Raw genomic sequence first — 18,176 nt, 5'->3', positions numbered from 1 at the left:
CATCAACAGGAAATTACAAATCATTCGACCCAACATCTATAGTAGGGGAAATGCTTATAAACATTATATAAATGTTCATCTAATGAGTAGATAGGCTGTAAGGAGTAGTCTGCATGGATTTAGAAGTAATAGATCATGGAGCACTAACAAATGAGTTACCCCTAGGGTACTGTAATGTAGTGGTTATGCACTCGTAATCCAGAGGCCTGGACTAATAATCCAGAGAACATGAATTGCAATCCCATCATGGCAGTTTGAGAATTTGAAAAAAATAAAAAGCTGGTTTCAGTAAAAGTGTCAATGAAGATGTCGATTGTTGTAAAAACCTAATTGGTTCACTTATGACCTTTAGGGAAGGAAACCCACCATCCGCTCTGGCCTAAATGTGATTCCAGTCTCACACCAATGTGGTTGACTTGTAACTAGTAGGCCACTCAGTTGTATCAAACCGCTACATGCAGCAGTTCAAGTACGCGGCCCACCAACATCTTCTCAGGACAACTAGGGATGGGCAATAAAAATGACAGCCTTGCCAAAGATGCCCTTATCCCGAGAATGAATAGAAAATATTAGGGCTATCCAATGAATACAACTAACTTAGATTTTTCAGAAGCTATATAATAAAGCTCCACTCACAAGGTTTCAAAAAGGTATTCATTATTTATTGCTCATAGTATTGATGACAGATTAGCTAGCTGGGTTTCAAAATTGCCTTACCAATAGAAAGCAGGAGATGGTGATAAATGTAAAGAATTGAGGAGCAGGAGAAGTCTATTTGCATTTCCTGCAACAGGTGTTGAGAAGTACATGTCAGAGGGCTCATTGTCTTCTTTCTTTTCTGAAGCCTTCAAGAGATGATAGCCTAGACTTCCACCGGCCCCAGAGATGTCCCTGGTCCTGGCCATATTTCCAGCCTTGGGGTCATTTGCATGCTAGAGGCAGACTCCCTGGCCTTTGTTGGAGAGTCCTGCTAAAATTGGGGTGGAAGTCTGTAGCATTAGGCCAATGTGGTCTGCTGCAGAGTGGAAGTGCCAAAAGCCTCAGAGCTGCTGGTATAAAGTAAAATAAAATCAGAATATTTCTTCCTGTATTCTGTGGTCTGTGCATGGCAATGCATGGTAGCATCATCTTTAACATGCCACCGTTAACCTTTGATCACTGGACATTTACCTAACAGGTGGCTCATGTCCAGCATATAATCAGGGCAAATGATGGGCTGAGTTTCTCTCATTTTAAAATTAGAATGCACCCGTCTATATATGGATAGGTGCATTTCAAGCTGTCAAGCTTACCCTCCGGAAAAGGGAGGGGAGGCAGCGATGCAGTGGGGCCTGCCCTCAAGTGTATCAAGTATGACAGAAAACCGGCAGGAACAGGCTGCAAAACCTAGACCCATATGAATCGGAGAATAACTCAAGTTTGAAAATACATTAATCAAAGCAGGCTAAAATAGAGTGTGAGCAGCAGCGTTGACTGAAATTCTTGTTCCCAAGGCCACAACTGAACCTCTGACAGCTGCTTAGATCAAGGTGAATTCTTCTATGAAGGAGGGCTGGATCAGGAAAGTCATCCATCTGACAATTTCCCAGAGCTAAATCTAGCTCTTTTTAATCCCAGAATCTTTGTAGCCACCTTGGTGACAATGTTTCCTAAAGAAAGACCAGCACGATACAGTGTGTTTGGCCCGAGCATAGACACCGACAGTGACGAAGGACCTACAGATCTATGGGGGGCATTGGTGGTGACAACAGAGGCCCCTATATTTGTATTAGATTAGATGTGCAGCACACCTTTAGGACCAAGGCACTGGTCTAAAAAACCTTAGAAGAAGCCAGAAAACATTCCATTCAGTTACTTCACTAGTTCAAGTGCTGAAAAAAATACACTGTTAGGTCATAGAAGAGGTCAATGCTTTTACTCCAGCAATATGAGATGGCAGAGTCCACCTGTATCGGCTTGGTCCTAAAAACCCTTGATGCTTCTCTGATCCAGACTGCTTCTACTAAAATTTTGATTTGGAAACAAAATTCACACTTGGTGTGTAGATGTTACACATCAAACAAAGCTATCCTTTTCTCAAGGATTATCTTCCACACCCTTACCATATCCATAGACAGATTGTGGTAATCTTTATACTCTTTAAAATTATGCTTGGTGGCAAAGCAACAGACACAGATAACATAGATGCTAGAAAGGATATATAGAATCTAGTATGGGCTTCATTGATAAGACAGTTTAAGGATGCTATCCAGTGCACACACATGCCCATTTAGGTTCCATCAAGCCGAGCTATGCCATAGAAAAATAGAAAAAGGTATCACTCAGCGTGCAGATAGTGTGTGATAATCTAAGCAGCCTCCATGTTAATGCCAGATACCCTGGGAGCTGCTATGACTGAAGATGAGTTTCAATTTAACTAGAAAACAGGTTTGATGATGCTTAGTACTGGAGTTAAATTGGATCCAAAAATATTTGGGGTTCATCCAAGTCAATCAAAGATGTTGCCAAGAAACAACAGTTAGAGCCACTAAAAACAGAAAACTGGTTCAGAACAGAAAAAAGGATTCAGACTTTTCCTTCTGGGAATCAACTACAAGATAATTGTTTCTGATGGGAGAAAAAGAACGAAGGATCAGTCTATGCGGTATTGGTATTTATGAACAAAAGCTCGTAGAGACTTTAGAAGAGCGTGTGGGGTTAGGTGCGGGGAGGGGGGGGGTTTGAAAACCTTGCGTGCAACCCCCTTGGAGAGAGGCAGAGTGCCTATTAACATATGCTAATTGCTCAATTGGAGCGATATTTCAACTGACTTTCAAATTTAATGGCACATCCACGGGTTTCCTCGGCTCCTGAAACTCGTCAGTCAAAGCAAGGCAAGAACACAATGGCAATTGAGGGGGCTGATTAAAATTCATGGAAATACTGCAATAAATATTCAGTACTCACAGCTGCATTCTTACCTACTAATGGAAAAGGGTTTGTTCACAGTACTTTTGCTAAGAGTTTACTTTCTACACTTTGGAGGTTTACTGAATCACATCAGGATGGTTGACGCTTTGGCTGCCTTAGATTGGAACTCGGACGAAGAGCAATATGACCAGCACCAATCTGCTGTTGAGACCTGTAGCTGGACTTCAGAGAAGGGACCAGCAGCAGCCTGCTGTTCAGAGACCTACAGCTGGACATCAGAGATGGGAACAGCAGAGGGATGCAGCTCACAGGAGGCACTACCTGCGACACAAAAGCTACGGGTAGAGGCGGAGTTTCCTTGGCATGTCAGAACAGCAATGCTTCAGGAGGCTTAGGCGGTCATGTCAGGTGGTGGCAGACATCTGCGGCCTGCGAGAAAAAGACCTGCTGCCATGGAACATGGTGGCCACGCGTTACCAATGGCTATCAAAGTCACCACTGCAAGATTCCTGGGGAACTGCCATGACATTTTTGTCCTTTTGACAGTCCAAGCTCCACAACCTCTTTGGTCCTGCAAGTACACTTAAGGGGTGGCTGCTAGGAGACAAGGGATACCCACTTCAAAGCTGATGACACCTGTCAGAAACCTGACCAATGAAGCCCAACAGCACTACAATGAATGCCATATGACCACCAGATGTGCAACCGAATAAGCCATCGGCATGCTGAAGATGCACTTCAGATGCCTAGACAGATTTGGAGGCACCCTTCAGTACGCACCAGCCAGGGTGTCCAAAATGGACGTGGTGTGCTGCGCTCTGCACAACATTGTACAGCAGCAAGGTTTGGACCTGCAGGAGGAACAAGGCACAGAGCGCAGATCCTCTTCAAACGATTTCGAGGAGGAGGAAGATGTGAGGAGGAAGGATAAGATGAGGGCTGTCTACATTGATGCCTGGGATGACCTTATTAATGCAAGAATCGCTTAGGTTGCACCAGTGGACCCATCTCACAAACACATGCAATCGCCACTCTTCCTGCCCTCCCACCACTGCACCCACCCCCCACCCCCAATGCCACTGACACAGAGCAGTCCTGCAAACAACCAACCACCCCTTGCATATCCCTCATTTGTCCCCGTCAATTCATGTCTTCCCATTCATCATCAAACAAGTTAAAAGGCGACTTGCCACCCAGCAAACAAGAATGGGCAAGACGGGGAAGTGGTGTTAAAGAATAAAATTTGTGTGATTGAACTGAAGAACAGAAACTTCATAATATAACATTTTCTCATACAACCATGTGCATACCCTTGTGTAACTGCAAAGCTTTACTCTTCCTTTTCCTACTGCTCCTACGTGGTGCAACCCCTGTGGCTTCAGCAGAGGTAAAGGCAAGCTACTCAGATTCCTGTTCTGACTGCTGAGATGCTCCAGGCAGACGTCCTCTGTATTTTAGAGCCTGTGAGGGCCCTGCCAAAGACTGCTCCATCTGCACCTGTGCAGGGGCAGACTGAGCCATTCAGACAAGAGGCAGTATGTCGGGTACTGACCGAGAGGGAGGGCAACAGGTGAGAAGTGGAAGCGCTTTGAGTGGAGTTCCCACTTCCATGTCCCCTTTTGCCATCATCCCTCTCATGGCCCAACCACACTTCACTGCTCCCACTCTGCTGGAGAACACTTTGGTGCAGATCAGTGCGGCGCCGTAAGGCCAAGGCTAAGGTATCTGTCTTCCTAGTCAATGCGGCAGACAATGCTGGCATTCAGAGTCTGCACGGCCATGGTCAAGATGTGCATAGAGTCATGTGATTGCCGCATTTGATGTTCCACTAAGTTGGCCGCTCTATCCATGCAAGAAGGTATCATCACAATGGCCTATGACCTCAACGCACTAATGCTTGAGGCAAACTCCTCCATTCTCTCTGCAATCATGGTAAGTGTGCTTGGAAGGCCTGTCAGTACATCACACATTCTCTGCTGCAGTTGAGTGTTTATCCTTTTCATCAACGGCCCTCGGAGTACAGCATCAGTATCCAGCTGAGCAGAGCTTGGCGAGAGCTGTGCCATGAGCTGTGCCATCTGACGCAAACTTTCCACTGCTGTCACAGCCACCACCATCTGCTCTTGCTCACTCCTGAGTCACTATCTGAAAATCCAACTGTCCATCTTACTGGTCCCACCAAAATGAGAGTATCTGAGCTGGTGCATGGTAAGCAGGAGTCCTGTGATGTTGCACCCTCCGAAGGAATCAGCTCCTTTGAAGGTTCGTTGTCTACGAGGTCCATGGACTCCTGCTGCATGCGTGATGGCCCTGGCGTAGAGAAAATATATGAATTAGTACTGCTAAAGGTAAGTATGCTGCAACTTATCATTATGAAGATGATCATACTTCACTCACTGTTGAAATCAAGTCAACATGACTGAGTGCTGTATGACATGTGGGTCGCTGATATTTAATTGTTTCACCAGGTAGCTGGGCAGTCCCGTCTCCCCATCTGTGACAGCCAGGGACGCCAAAACGTCACTGATCTCCAGCACCACCTCCTCTGCAGTTGTGAGCTTCAAGATCTGTGGAGGACCACGTCCAGTTCTCTCCCTCATGTTCTGTGCTCACTTCTCTTGCAACAGGGGAAAGACAGACCTATGAGTGAGTGTAATGGCACATGTTCATCCGATGGATGCAGTACATTTGCTGAGGTGGACTATCAGGGAGAGGCATGAAATTGCATAAGGATGAGGGCGAGTGCCAGTGGTGAATGGATAGATGGGGATGTAAGGAAGTGCACAGAAAGAGAAGGATGGGTGCAAGTGTAAGGTAAGGGGGGTATGAGGCGTGATGTGATGGTGTAGGCTTGACAAGGCAGAGCGAGTAGTTGGGGTGATGCGCACAGCAGGATATAGGTGAATGTGCAACTGTACTCACCTTTCCTGACTTGGTTAGGACATTAAAGCACTTTCTACACTGAATCCAGGAGCGTAGCACAATGCTCCTGCTGCTGACCACATGGAATACCTCCAGCCACGCCTACTTTATATCAACAGCAGGTTTTTTCTTCCCGTTGCTGAGGAAGAGTATCTCTCTCCGGCTCCTCACAGCCCCCAGCAGCACATCAAGGGAGGCATCATTAAAGCAAGGTGCAGCCTTTGATCGTCCTGATTCGATACTGAGAGTTTTTCCTCTGTTGCTTCTAACTCCAAGCTTCTCCAAATTCCATCTTTAGATTAGCCCTTTAAATACTGGAGTTGCGATTGCATCATGCGGGTCCTCATCACGCCTGCTGCTGTGCAATCGACGCATGACCCTGAAGTAAAATGATAATGAGGTGGCTGCGTTAAAAAGCTACAGACGCGCTGAAATTACTTCTGGGTTTCCCATCTGATATCGGACCGCCACCATTCTCAATGCGTCTCCGGTTTAATATCGGGGCCATTGTTTCTGTGATTTTGTCCATTTGACGATGGATCTATCCCGGTGTATTTGGAAAATGACCAAATTGGAAAGAATGTTCTCCCATGATCAACAATAAATATAGAGCAGCAGTATATTAAACAAAAATTTAAAAAATGAGTGATGTTTCTGTTCAGTTCATTTCTACACATTAAAAAAATGTCAGCATCCAATGATAATTTTATATTCAGGTAAATTTAAAGAAATTAAATAACATTGTTACTGTCTCCCCAACCTTCTCAAAACAACAAGGCCATTTAGATAAATACAGCTTCCTACATTTGTGAGGGCAGAGTAGTCTAGGCTAAATGACTGCTGACACTACCACTCCAGCACTCAGGAAGTTCTCTCAGAGCCTGGCAATATATCAGATTGTGAATTCAAGGTCCATGACAAAAACAATCAGGTTGTGAAGCTATGTGGCCACTAAAATTAGCATTATGTATTATCTTGGCTCACTTGGTAGCACTCTCGCCTCTGGGTCAGAAGGTTGGAGGTTATATGGCGTATGGTAATGTAGTGGTTGTAGTACTGGACGAGCAACTCAGAGGTTGAGAGTTCAAATCCCACCATGGTAGATTGTAAAACTGAAATGAATAAATCAATCTGAGAATTTGTGGGCTGGCAGCAGAAAAAATGACATGAAAGTTACCAATTTATTGTAAAAACCCAGCTGGTTCACTAATGTCCTTCAGGTTACAAACAGTTGCTCAAGAAGAAAGCCCATTATCACCTTCTCAGGGCAAATAGGGACGGTAAACAAATGCAGCACTGTCAATGTTGCCCACATCCCAATTATGAATAAGAACATCCCCATAGCAAGGTTTGAGCTCATAAACTAGGCCGACACTCTTGAGCATTCCTGAGTGAGTACTGACGTTCAAATTAGATTTTTAGCCAGATCTTATGTTTTGACCATTCAGTTGGATGTTAACGATTCCCTTGCACTATTTGAGGAAGAGCAGGCAATTCAACAATAATGTCAGAAGAAATTTATGAAAGATTCCTCCTAACTGTTTTCAAGGTACCAAATCTTTCTCTCCTGTTCCCAGAGATTTTTGTATGACCTACTCCCTGCCATCTATCACCACACAGCCAGACACAGGGTAGACAAATGGCAGCCGTCTGCATCAACTCTCAATTTTTCTTACCATATGGAGAAATGCACAACCCCCAACTTGCCATATGACCATACTGGTGCAACCAAACCCAAAGGTCAGTAGAGGGGAGGACTGAACTTGCATCCCTGTTGTCATGGTTGCATCATCTAAATAATAAGTATTTTTATGTTCCTGGATGGGTAAGTTATATTTTACAAGAGTTCTCAACATTCCAACAGAGTGAGTGCAGGATCAATCACTGAATAAATTATGTTGAAATTTAATGAAGTTCTTTTTTAAATGAGTTATTAATAATGGCGATTTGCACATCTCAACATTCTTAATCCAGAAATAACATCCTGACACAAGTAAATTCACAGCTTGATTGTTGGCTGATGGAAGGGGGTTGTAAGGCACAACATTCTTTCACCGCTGGAGCCTATGTTCCAAACTAGTTTAATGCTGTAAGAATTAAAGTCTGTAAAAAGTAATAATATAGTAAACCTGGTGACATGACAATAGCCTTTTCCTTGTAACAACAATATTGGTATAGGTATATTTAACAAACAAAATTACAAGGTAACACAGTTGCAGGCACTAGTGGCAGTGTGTATTACTACACTGTTTATTAGCTATGGGATTTGTGTTTGAATCTGAAATAGACTAATGAAATGAGAGTTTCCTCTGGTATGAAACAAGTTAAGACAGTCTCAGTTTAGTTCATAGCTCAAAACTGTCAATTTAATGTCAATATGTGCTGCGTTATGGACCATCTTGCTCAGACATACCACAAAGAGGATTAATGTCACAATGGTGCAATAGGAGGTACTCTGCTGAGATTGGGATAAGATGTATAGTTGAAGATGTAAGTTGAATCTACTTAGTGTTCCATTTACACAGGAGTGCTTAATACTCGATGCCAAGTATGTCACTTAACAGGAGGGGGATGTTCCATTCCCCACAATGGACATCTCACTTCATTGGAGAACAACATTTTCTCATTAATATTTAGAAAAACAAAATCTGAAGTTTAGGCCAACATTTCCTATAAAAATAGCTGGAACTTTTAAGATTACGATCTAACAATGGTTTTCCATAAATCTGTTTCAGTTAAAGTCAAATTATATTTTGTTTTTGAATAATGAATTTCAAAAGTTCAAAGATATAAAAATGAAAATTGCTGTGACACTCACCCAGAAATATCAGAATAAATAGCTGTATCCACAAAGTATGTTGGTAGCAGATGGCAAACTAGGAGGAGGATGGCCATAAAGCTCTCTCCTTGTGTCAACCAGAGGTCTATCACTGCTGGCATAGCAGCCCAATAAGTTCCCAGAAATGGGACTGCTCCAAGGGTGGCTGCTAGAGCTGACAAAAAAAGAAGACAATTGTATTTTTACACTTAGGATAACTTTGCCACAAGGCTTTAAGTTGCAATCTAATGGGATACTCATCTTTAAGTTAGCCTTTACAATTGGTTACCTACAGTCAAGTGTTTGCCCTCAAAGCCATGACCCTTATGAGAAGGCTAAAGCAATCCTTGGGAGTTACCTTTAGCATGGTCTAGAGGTAGCATATGATCTTCCAACCTTTTCTAGGTTTTACATCAGAAGGATGTCTAACTGAAATTTGGAGCCACACAGTTGGATCTCTTTCTAACAAATGTACAACATGATGGCATAAATGCTATGCCCATCTGCAAAAATGTTATCCATTTTGATAACATTCTTGAAGATGGGCATGGCATTTGTACCATATAGGGTAAGCAACTATACAGGTTGCCAAGGAACAGAACATCAATTTCAGTTTCTAAACTAGGGTTCAGTGGCTTTCAACACTGATCTCACTTTAGTGTTGATTTCTAAAGAGACAAATCAGATCAGGTTTAAAGAAAGCCCTTTTTATAATTTCCCATCTTTTCCAAGACCCTCCCACCCTAAAATATCCCACCATTAACAGAGCCCAAATGACCAATGAAATATATAGGGTACAGTAGCCTAGTGTAACTATTTTGAACTAGTAACCCAGAGATTAGAAGTTCAAATTTCACCGTGGCAAGTTGTGAAATTGAATTCAATAAATCTGGTAACATGTAGGCTAACACCAGGAAAAAATAACTATGAAAGCTACTGGATTGGTATAAAAACCCAACTGGCTCACGAATTGTCCTTCAAGGGAACCTTCCACTCCAATTCAGTCTGGCCTACATACGCCTAGTCCCAAAATATGGGCTTGTCTACAAAATGCCCTCTGTAGTAGCCTCCAACAGCTTCTCAGGGTAACTAAGGATGGGTAATAAATATACTGTTGCCCATATCCCAAGAACAAATAAAAATAACACCCACAGAAGGAATGCCTCTCCTGTTTTTAAAAAAAATGCGTATCCAATAATTTTCGGTTTGTTCTCGTGTTAGAATAAATATGCTATGAGATCCCGTTCCCCAACACAGGTGGCACTATTACATTTGTTTTAATTTTATACTAAAACAAGTTTGAGTCCACTAAAACATGCCTTACTATCCCCTCCCCACCTCATGATTTTGTGTTGTAAAATTCTAAAGCAATTAATTACAAATGTCTGTACTAGCATGACAAAAGATTACTGCTGAATTACAACACAACTAGTAATCTGCCTATGAAATTGTAATTTACATAAGTAAAATAAATAACTACAACCAGTAATTACCTGAAGGAATGAAGACAATATTGATTCCAAATATAGTGTGAGTCAACCAGGTGTAAAGCCCATAGAAAGCAGCCATCTTGAGGGAAGCATCAAATACACCACTGGAGAGGATACAAATAAAATGGAAGGTGCTAATTTTACATGTGACCATGTTATTTGTGTGGTCAGATAATCTACAACTGAAGCCATAAAATATAATAGGATGCAATACATAAGCCTCCGTGGTAAAACACTGTACAAAATTAAAGCTATATTTCATACATTTCTAAACCATTTTCTAAAATAACTATACCATACAAAAAGATTAAAACTTACAAAATACTAATTAAAATTTCCCAGTAAGTGGCCATCAAAATCGAGGTTTTCTTGGTTGAGTCACCTTCATCAGAAAAACTGGGTAGAATAGAGCCACAGCCAAAATGGTTCCTGCTGCATTATCCACAATCAATTCTGATATCGTGATTTAGTTCCTGTTTTCCATCATTATTTGTGATGAAAGTACTGCCCAGATAAATTAATTTTAAAGTCAGATGCAACTTTCCCTTCTTAGGCATAATAAATATGTAGTAGGTTTACTTTGTTTTGTTTAGGGCATCTACATTAATGGTAAAGGAGTGGTTTCTCAATCAACCTTCTGCAGACACTCGAAGTTTTTCAACAAACAGTAAGTTGGTAAAGCTTAAGTTGCTTACTGTTATTCCTCTTTGATGCTTTCACGCATTCATTGGTAAAACCTAATCTGCACAAACACTGAACTGCATGTTTTCCAGAGGCCAGTATCAATGACAAACCATTTTATACTAGTCTTCTACCACAACCAAATATGGAATATTCATAAAATTTGCAAGTTTCATCATTGAGCAGGATGAAAATTGCAAGGGGAAAAGTATATTTACATTTTTTAAAAATTCTCCTTTGTGCATTCCACAGCATAAAATTTGAAAAATGAACATTGAAAAATAATATTTTTCTTAAAATGCATTAGTCATTAGAATGAAAGTAGAGCCCATCTACAGCATTATAGGTAACACAAGTAACGGAACACGGAATTAGTGGGGTCAGGAAGGGAAGAGAAGTAGAGAGAACCGGAGAAAGGCCTATCTTAAGAAACCACACAATTTCCCCTTACTAAATCCTAGAAATAAATTAAATACAGGACTGGAAAAGATTCAACAGTCCACCTGACCATTGTCAAAAACTAATAGCCCTAAATCATTTGCTCATTCAAATATCTACCTAATTCTTCATAAAATGTTTCCACACAATCTGCCTCCACTGTCTTCCCCTGGGTGTTATGCTATGTTCCACACAGTCACCATTACCTCTGTAAAGTAGTTAAATCTAGATCTAGATGGCCCATCCTCTTTTTCAGGTAGCACTACCACTACCATCTCTGCTTCAATGAGGTTGCAGAACCTTATTTTCCTTTCAAGATACGAAGTGTTAATATTCTACCAGAGATAATTTTTAAAAAAAAGGAAAACATAAAGGTGCAAGGGAAAATTGACAAGATGGTGGAACAGGCAACAAAGTGGCAGATTAATCCATTGTCAGTAAATGAGGTGGTTAAAAAATGTAAAATTATCAACTATACTTTGAAATGGGGAAGGTTGGGCGATGTGGAAGAGTACAGGAATTTGGAGGTCCAGATTCATAAGATATGAAAAGTAGCACTTCAAGTGGATAAGGCCATAAAAAGGGTTAATGGAATACTGGGATTTATGGCAAAAGGTATAGAATATAAAAATTGAGATGCAATGATGAATCTATATAAAACTTTAGTTAGACCACAAGTAGGGTAATGTGTGCAGTTTTGGGCTCCACACAATAGGAAAGATGTTGAGGCAAAAGAAAGAGTACAGCACTAGGATGCTGCCTGGTACGAGGAAATAAAAGTACAGTACAATGAAAGACTTGAAATTGGGGATGTGGTTATTAGAACATAAGAGTTTATGGGGTGATAATATAGAGGTGCTTAAAATTATGAAAGAATGTAATAGGGTAGAAAGAGTTTTTTCCAGTGGTTGAGGGGGGCTAGACCTAGGGAACAGTGATACAAGATTAAAAGCAAAAGATTTAGGAGAGAGAAGACCCTTTAAAAAAAAATAGAGTTGCGAAGCTATGAAAGGCACTCCTGGAGTTAATGACTGAATTAGAGACCATGTCAAAATTTAAGAACAGGTTAGATAAGTGGTTGTCTCGCTTTTTAATGTTACACTACACGTGAGATTAAAAAGCATCCAAGTGCACAGGGCACAGCAAAACACAGATGCTGACAACATCCTACCTGTAGTGTTGAAGCCCTGCACAGTAGAACTATCTGCCACCCTTTTTAGTGCAGTTGTGACACCTGCATTTACCTGACAATGTGGAAAATTTCCCAGGTATGTCCTATGCAGAAAAACCAACACAAATCTGACTAGGCCAATCACCACCCTATCAATTTCCTCTCAATCATCAGCAAAGTAATGGAAGGAGTCATCAACAATAAAAACATCATTAAAAACCTGTTTGTCATTATAATAGTCATTACACAGATTCAGGTTTCACCGGTGGGCGCCGCGGGGTCTGGAGTGCGTACTCGATTTAAGGGGCCAAATTTTAATTTGATTTATCGGGTTTATTTAAAGGGTTTATTTGTTTAAGGGTTCTTTTGGGTTTAAAAAAGAGGACAGATTCAGGTTTCAGGAAGCATCGAATAAACAATCCTGAACACACTGCAAAAGCAAAAACTCCCTTTTCTCACCACAAACCTTTTCCCTATCCCTATTTTTGGGATAATTAAAAGTCCTAAATTATAACTCTGTTTAATATCAAAATAACCCAAATAACAGAGGAAAATGCTCGTTAAGTATCCAAGAATAAGTTTAAGTTACTGAAATGATTCAGCACTTCCTACAGACAGGCAAAGAGAGCACACAGCTTATTTCTAAACATCTCCACAGAGTTTAAAAAAAAATCCAAGGTCTTATTGTCGCTTTGCCCACATCTATATTTATATACGTATCAACCCACTGTGCATACATTCAAGTGCGTTAAAGACGATACAGTATGCGCTCAAAAGGAAAGGCATACAAATTCCTTATTAACCCTATAGAATATAAAAGTTGGATACTGGTGGTTTTTAAATAGGTAATTTCCAGATTTGCATTGATGATTTAATCAGAAATGATCCTATTTCTGCAATGGGGAACAGTTATGTACTTAGTCAAAGCATTAGCACAGCTGCATACACTTAAAGGACATTATAGTGTTAGCAAAGTCACCATGTTGTGTAGAAGAAGGTGGCAATGGTCACAGAGATTGTCGTGGAGGGGAGCGGTTGGAGCAAATATCTGGAGGCTCCTGTAGATCAGTGATTGTCATTATTCCTTCTGCCTCAAGATGGACTGATTAACATCATGGTGAAGGAAACTAAAATGTTTCGGGTCCAGAATTCATACAGGTGTTTGATCCACATGCTTGTCCGAGAGAAGCAGGACTGTACCACAGTAAGATGACACACCTTCATGAGATGGCACTGTTTTAGCCTGTTAGAGGTTGCTGGGCTCCTACATATGGAACCAAGCAGGCAAGGTCCTGGGGGTTACCAAGTTTGTGCTGGTTGTTCCACCATCTAGAAAGGTTGGCAGTATGGACAAACCAAGAATGTATGCATGTCTCCTGTACCCTCAAAACCACAGGACCTCCAACCTTCCACCAAGAGAAAGGGGTAAACTTTGTAGCGCCTGTGTGGAATGTGGTACTTTCAGTACACTATTTTTAATTGGTCCCTCTTCTGTTCTGCTGCACAAGAAGATTGAGTGCAAGAGTTAACCATTTTTACTGCCATACCTCTGTTGTAATGTCACAGGTTCCAGTCCTAGGACTTCCTTAGGCTTTTTGTTCTCGCCCCTCCCTATCTCTGTAATCTCCTTCAGCCCCATAAACCACCCCCACCCCCCCAGAGATATCTGCACTCCTCTAATTCTGCCCTCTTGAGCGATTATAATCGCTCAACCGTTAGTGGCTGTGCCTTCTGTTGCCAGGTCCCTAAGCTCTGGAATTCCCTGCCTAAACCTCTCCTTCCTCCTTTAAGACGCTCCTTAAAACCTACCTCTTCGACCAAGCTTTTGGTCACCTGCCCTAATTTCTCCTTCTGTGGCTCAGTGTCAAATTTTTTTTTGTCTTCTAATACTCCTGTGAAGCGCCTTGGGATGTTTCACTACGTTAAAGGTGTTATAGAAGTTGTTGTTGAAGAGGAATTAGTTCAAAGTGTGGAAATGAGTTTGTGAAAGTGGAGAGAGGATTATGGGCATTAGCTTTGTGGAGGGGGACTGTATATTTCCACTGCAGCTTGTGAGGTATGCTTAGAGTCCTGGCAGAAGTTGCAAGTTTGGAGCTAACTGGTTTTGTTTGCTAAGCTTGAATTTGTTGGCAAGCTTTGGAGATTACATGGGCTATCTCGTGGAATAATTGGTCTAGTTCTCATTCCAATCTTGAACCTACTTGAGGTTAGGGCTTCTGGAATGGCAGGAAATTGCCTGATCTCACTCTGAAAACTGTATTTTGTTCTGTCATGTATTTTATTGTGTACCCAATAGGGGACATACATACTCTATACTGCCTTCAGTGAGCAATGAAATTCTCCCCAGGCTGAGAAGGCAAAAGTCACAATGGAATGTTTTACATCCTGGTCAGTCATTTCTGGGGTTTATAAATGCCAAGCTGTGCATGGAGACAGGAAAGGAGACAAACTTCAAGTTTTGCCATGAATTTTGAAAGGAGGCGTGTCCAAAGCAACATTAAAGCCCAATACAGTATTTGGAAAGCACAGCTCACCCTAATTTCAAGAGCTGTATTCGCTCAAATCTTATTCAGAAGCTGCCTGCGCAAACAAATTTGGGCATGTTTGTATTTATGGGGCATTAGTGGTTCAAAGAAAGTAAACCAAGTGGCACTGCCTGCAGGGATTCATCAGGGCCCCAGCACAGATTGTTAGCTTAGTTTAGAATTACTTCCATTCAGAATTGTTACAAATCGTCAAATTTTGTGCTAGATATTCTCAGGTTCAGCATCACGAGTCACTCCCTTACAACTTATAGTGCATCTTGAATTCCCAAAATATAGTTAGGTGATTGCGCAATCCAGGAATTGTAACACAGACTCCTTGTATATATCAGCTATAATCTTGCATTATCTTGTTTTTTCAGGGGGTACTGAAAAGCACTCTAACAAGACAAATCAACAGTTTATTTTACATAAAACAGTAGGATTCATTAATTTCTTTCCCATCACTTTTTGTTCTATGGAAAATAATTGAAACAAAAACTCCAGCGACACTATGGGGTCTTTATTAAGCCCCCTACAATGGGCGGGAGCGGGGGTAAAAATTTAAATTGGTGCCGTTCCAGAAGCGTCCCCAACCTATCGCGTACGCACCTGCCAGCACTTCTACAGCATCGGGTAGAGTGGCGTGCCTGTGTCCCGTCTTGGAGATGTGGGACACTTCATTATAGTATTTCAATCAGGCTCCCGCAGTGTGCTTGGGAGACTGATTTAATTTAACAGTTGTTGGCAGGGCTTCACAGGGCTTGGGAAACCAGACAGTGAAATGGAGATGGGAGCAGCCGGTTCCAGCAGGTAAGTGCTTTAAAAAAAAATTCATTTCTGGGATGTGGGCGGCACTGGCAAGGTAAGCATTTATTACCCATCCCTAAATGCCCTTGAGAAGGTGGTGGTGAGCTGCCTTCTTGAACTGCTGCAGTTCGTGTGGTGAAGGCACTCCCATAGTCCTGTTAAGGAGGGAATTCCAGGATTTTGACCCACCGATGAAGGATTGGCGATATATTTCCAAGTCAGGATGGTGTGTAACTTGGAGGAGAACTTGGTGGTGGTGGTGGTGTTCCCATACGCCTGCTGCCCTTGTCCTTCTAGGTGGTAGAGGTCGCGGGTTTGGGAGGTCGAAGAAGCCTTGACGAGTTGTTGCAGTGCATCTTGTAGATGGCACACATTGCAGCCATGGTACGCTGGTGTTGGAGGGAGTGAATGTTTAAGGTGGTGGATGGGGAGCCAAACAAACGGGCTGCTTTGTCCTGGATGGTGTCGAGCTTCTTGAGTGTTGTTGGAGCTGCACTCATCCAGACAAGTGGAGAGTATTCCATCACACTCTTTACTTGTACCTTGTAGATGGTGGAAAGGCTTTGGGGAGTTAGGAGGTGAGACATTCGCCGCAGAATACCCAGCCTCTGACCTGCTCTTATAATCACAGTATTTATGCGGCTGGTCCAGTTAAGTTTCTGGTCAATGGTGACACTCAGGATGGTGATGGTGGGGGATTCAGCGATGGCAATGCCATTGAATGTCAAGGGGCGGTGGTTAGACTCTCGCTTGTTGGAAATAGTCATTGCCTGGCACTGTTATGGCGTGAATGTTATTTGCCACTTATCAGCCCAAGCCTGAATGTCATCCAGGTCTTGCTGCATGTGGGCATGGACTGCTTAATTGTCTGATGAGTTGCGAATGGAACTGAACAGTGCAATCATCAGCGAACATCCCCACTTCTGACCTTATGATGGAGGTAAGGTCATTGATAAAGCAGCTGAAGATGTTTGGGCGTAGGACACTGCCCTGAGGAACTCCTGCAAGATGACCTGGTACTGAGATGATTGACCTCCAACAACCACAACCATCTTCCTTTATGCTAGATATGACTCCAGCCAGTGGAGAGTTTTCCCCGATTCCCATTAACTTCAATTTTACTAGGGCTCCTTGATGCCACTCTCGGTCAAATGCTGCCTTGATGTCATGGGCAGTCACTCTCACCTCTGGAATTCAGCTCCTTTGTCCATGTTTGGACCAAGGCTGTAATGAGGTCTGGGGCCAAGTGGTCCTGGCGGAACCCAAACTGAGCATCGGTGAGCAGGTTATTGGTAAGTGCCGCTTGATAGCACTGTCAAGGACACCTTCAATCACTTTGCTGATGATTGAGAGTAGACTGATGGCGTGGTAATTGGCCGGATTGGATTTGTCCTGCTTTTTGTGGACAGGACATACCTGGGCAGTTTTCCACATTGTTGGGTAGATGCCAGTGTTGTAGCTGTATTGGAATAGCTTGGCTAGAAGCGCAGCTAGTTCTGGAGAACAAGTCTTCAGCACGACAGCAGGGGTGTTGTCAGGGCCCACAACCTTTGCTGCATCCAGTGCGCTCAGCCGTTTCTTGATATCACGTGGAATGAATCGAATTGGCTGAAGACTGGCTTCTGTGATGGTGGGGACCCGAGGAGGAGGCCGATATGGATCATCCTATCGGCACTTCTGGCTGAAGATGGTTGCAAACGCCACCATCATTGAGTATGGGGATATTCATGGAGCCTCCTCCTCCCGTTAGTTGTTTTATTGTCCACCACTATTCACGACTGGATGTGGCAGGACTGCAGAGCTTTGATCTGATCCATTGATTGTGGGATCGCTTAGCTCTGTCTATAGCATAGTGCTTCCGCTGTTTAGCATGCATGTAGTCCTGTGTTGCAGCTTCCCCAGGTTGGCACCTCATTTTTAGGTATGCCTGGTGATGCTCCTGGCATGCTCTTCTGCACCCCTCATTGAACCAGGGTTGGTCCCCTGGCTTGATGGTAATGGTAGAGTGAGGGATATGCTGGGCCATGAGGTTACAGATTGTGGTGGAATACAATTCTGCTGCTGCTGATGGCCCACAGCGCCTTATGGATGCCCATTTTTGAACTGCTAGATCTGATCTGAATTGATCCCATTTAGCACAGTGGTAGTGCCACACAACACGATGGAGGGTGTCCCCAGTGTGAAGACAGGACTTCGTCTCCACAAGGACTGTGCAGTGGTCACTGCTATCAATGCTGTCATCGACAGATGCATCTGCGACAGGTAGACTGGTGAGGACGAGGTCAAGTAGGTTTTTACCTCGGATTGGTTCTCTCATCACCTGCCACAGGCAGCGATGTCCTTCAGGACTTGGCCAGCCGTGGTGCAACTGAGCCACTCTTGGCGATGGACATTGAAGTCCCCCACCCAGAATA

At 42.7% G+C, this 18,176-nt stretch overlaps 1 protein-coding gene across 11 annotated transcripts in view; it reads right to left on the bottom strand.

The window, feature by feature from the left end:
• The window catches only part of tmem245 (transmembrane protein 245), a 181,043-nt gene that overhangs the window by 16,411 nt on the left and 146,456 nt on the right, over positions 1 to 18,176 (bottom strand). For 10 of the 11 annotated variants that reach the window (XR_015078412.1, XR_015078413.1, XM_085988173.1 and 7 more), the window contains 2 exons: positions 10,144 to 10,244; positions 8,651 to 8,825 (listed from right to left, as the gene is read on the bottom strand). Coding sequence is in view for 9 of the 11 variants with exons in the window: in XM_085988173.1 (XP_085844299.1) it covers positions 8,651 to 8,825; positions 10,144 to 10,244 (276 nt within the window). In the remaining 2 variants the exon portion in view is untranslated. Of the gene's footprint in view, positions 1 to 561; positions 1,047 to 8,650; positions 8,826 to 10,143; positions 10,245 to 18,176 lie in introns of those variants that run through there. The other variant, XM_085988172.1, reaches the window with a different exon arrangement.

The sequence above is a fragment of the Somniosus microcephalus genome, chromosome 5 (assembly GCF_052327205.1).
Source record: "Somniosus microcephalus isolate GS21.2 chromosome 5, FLI_Smic_1.0, whole genome shotgun sequence".
Lineage (NCBI taxonomy): Eukaryota > Metazoa > Chordata > Chondrichthyes > Squaliformes > Somniosidae > Somniosus > Somniosus microcephalus.
This window is presented reverse-complemented; position numbering and strand designations above follow the sequence as displayed.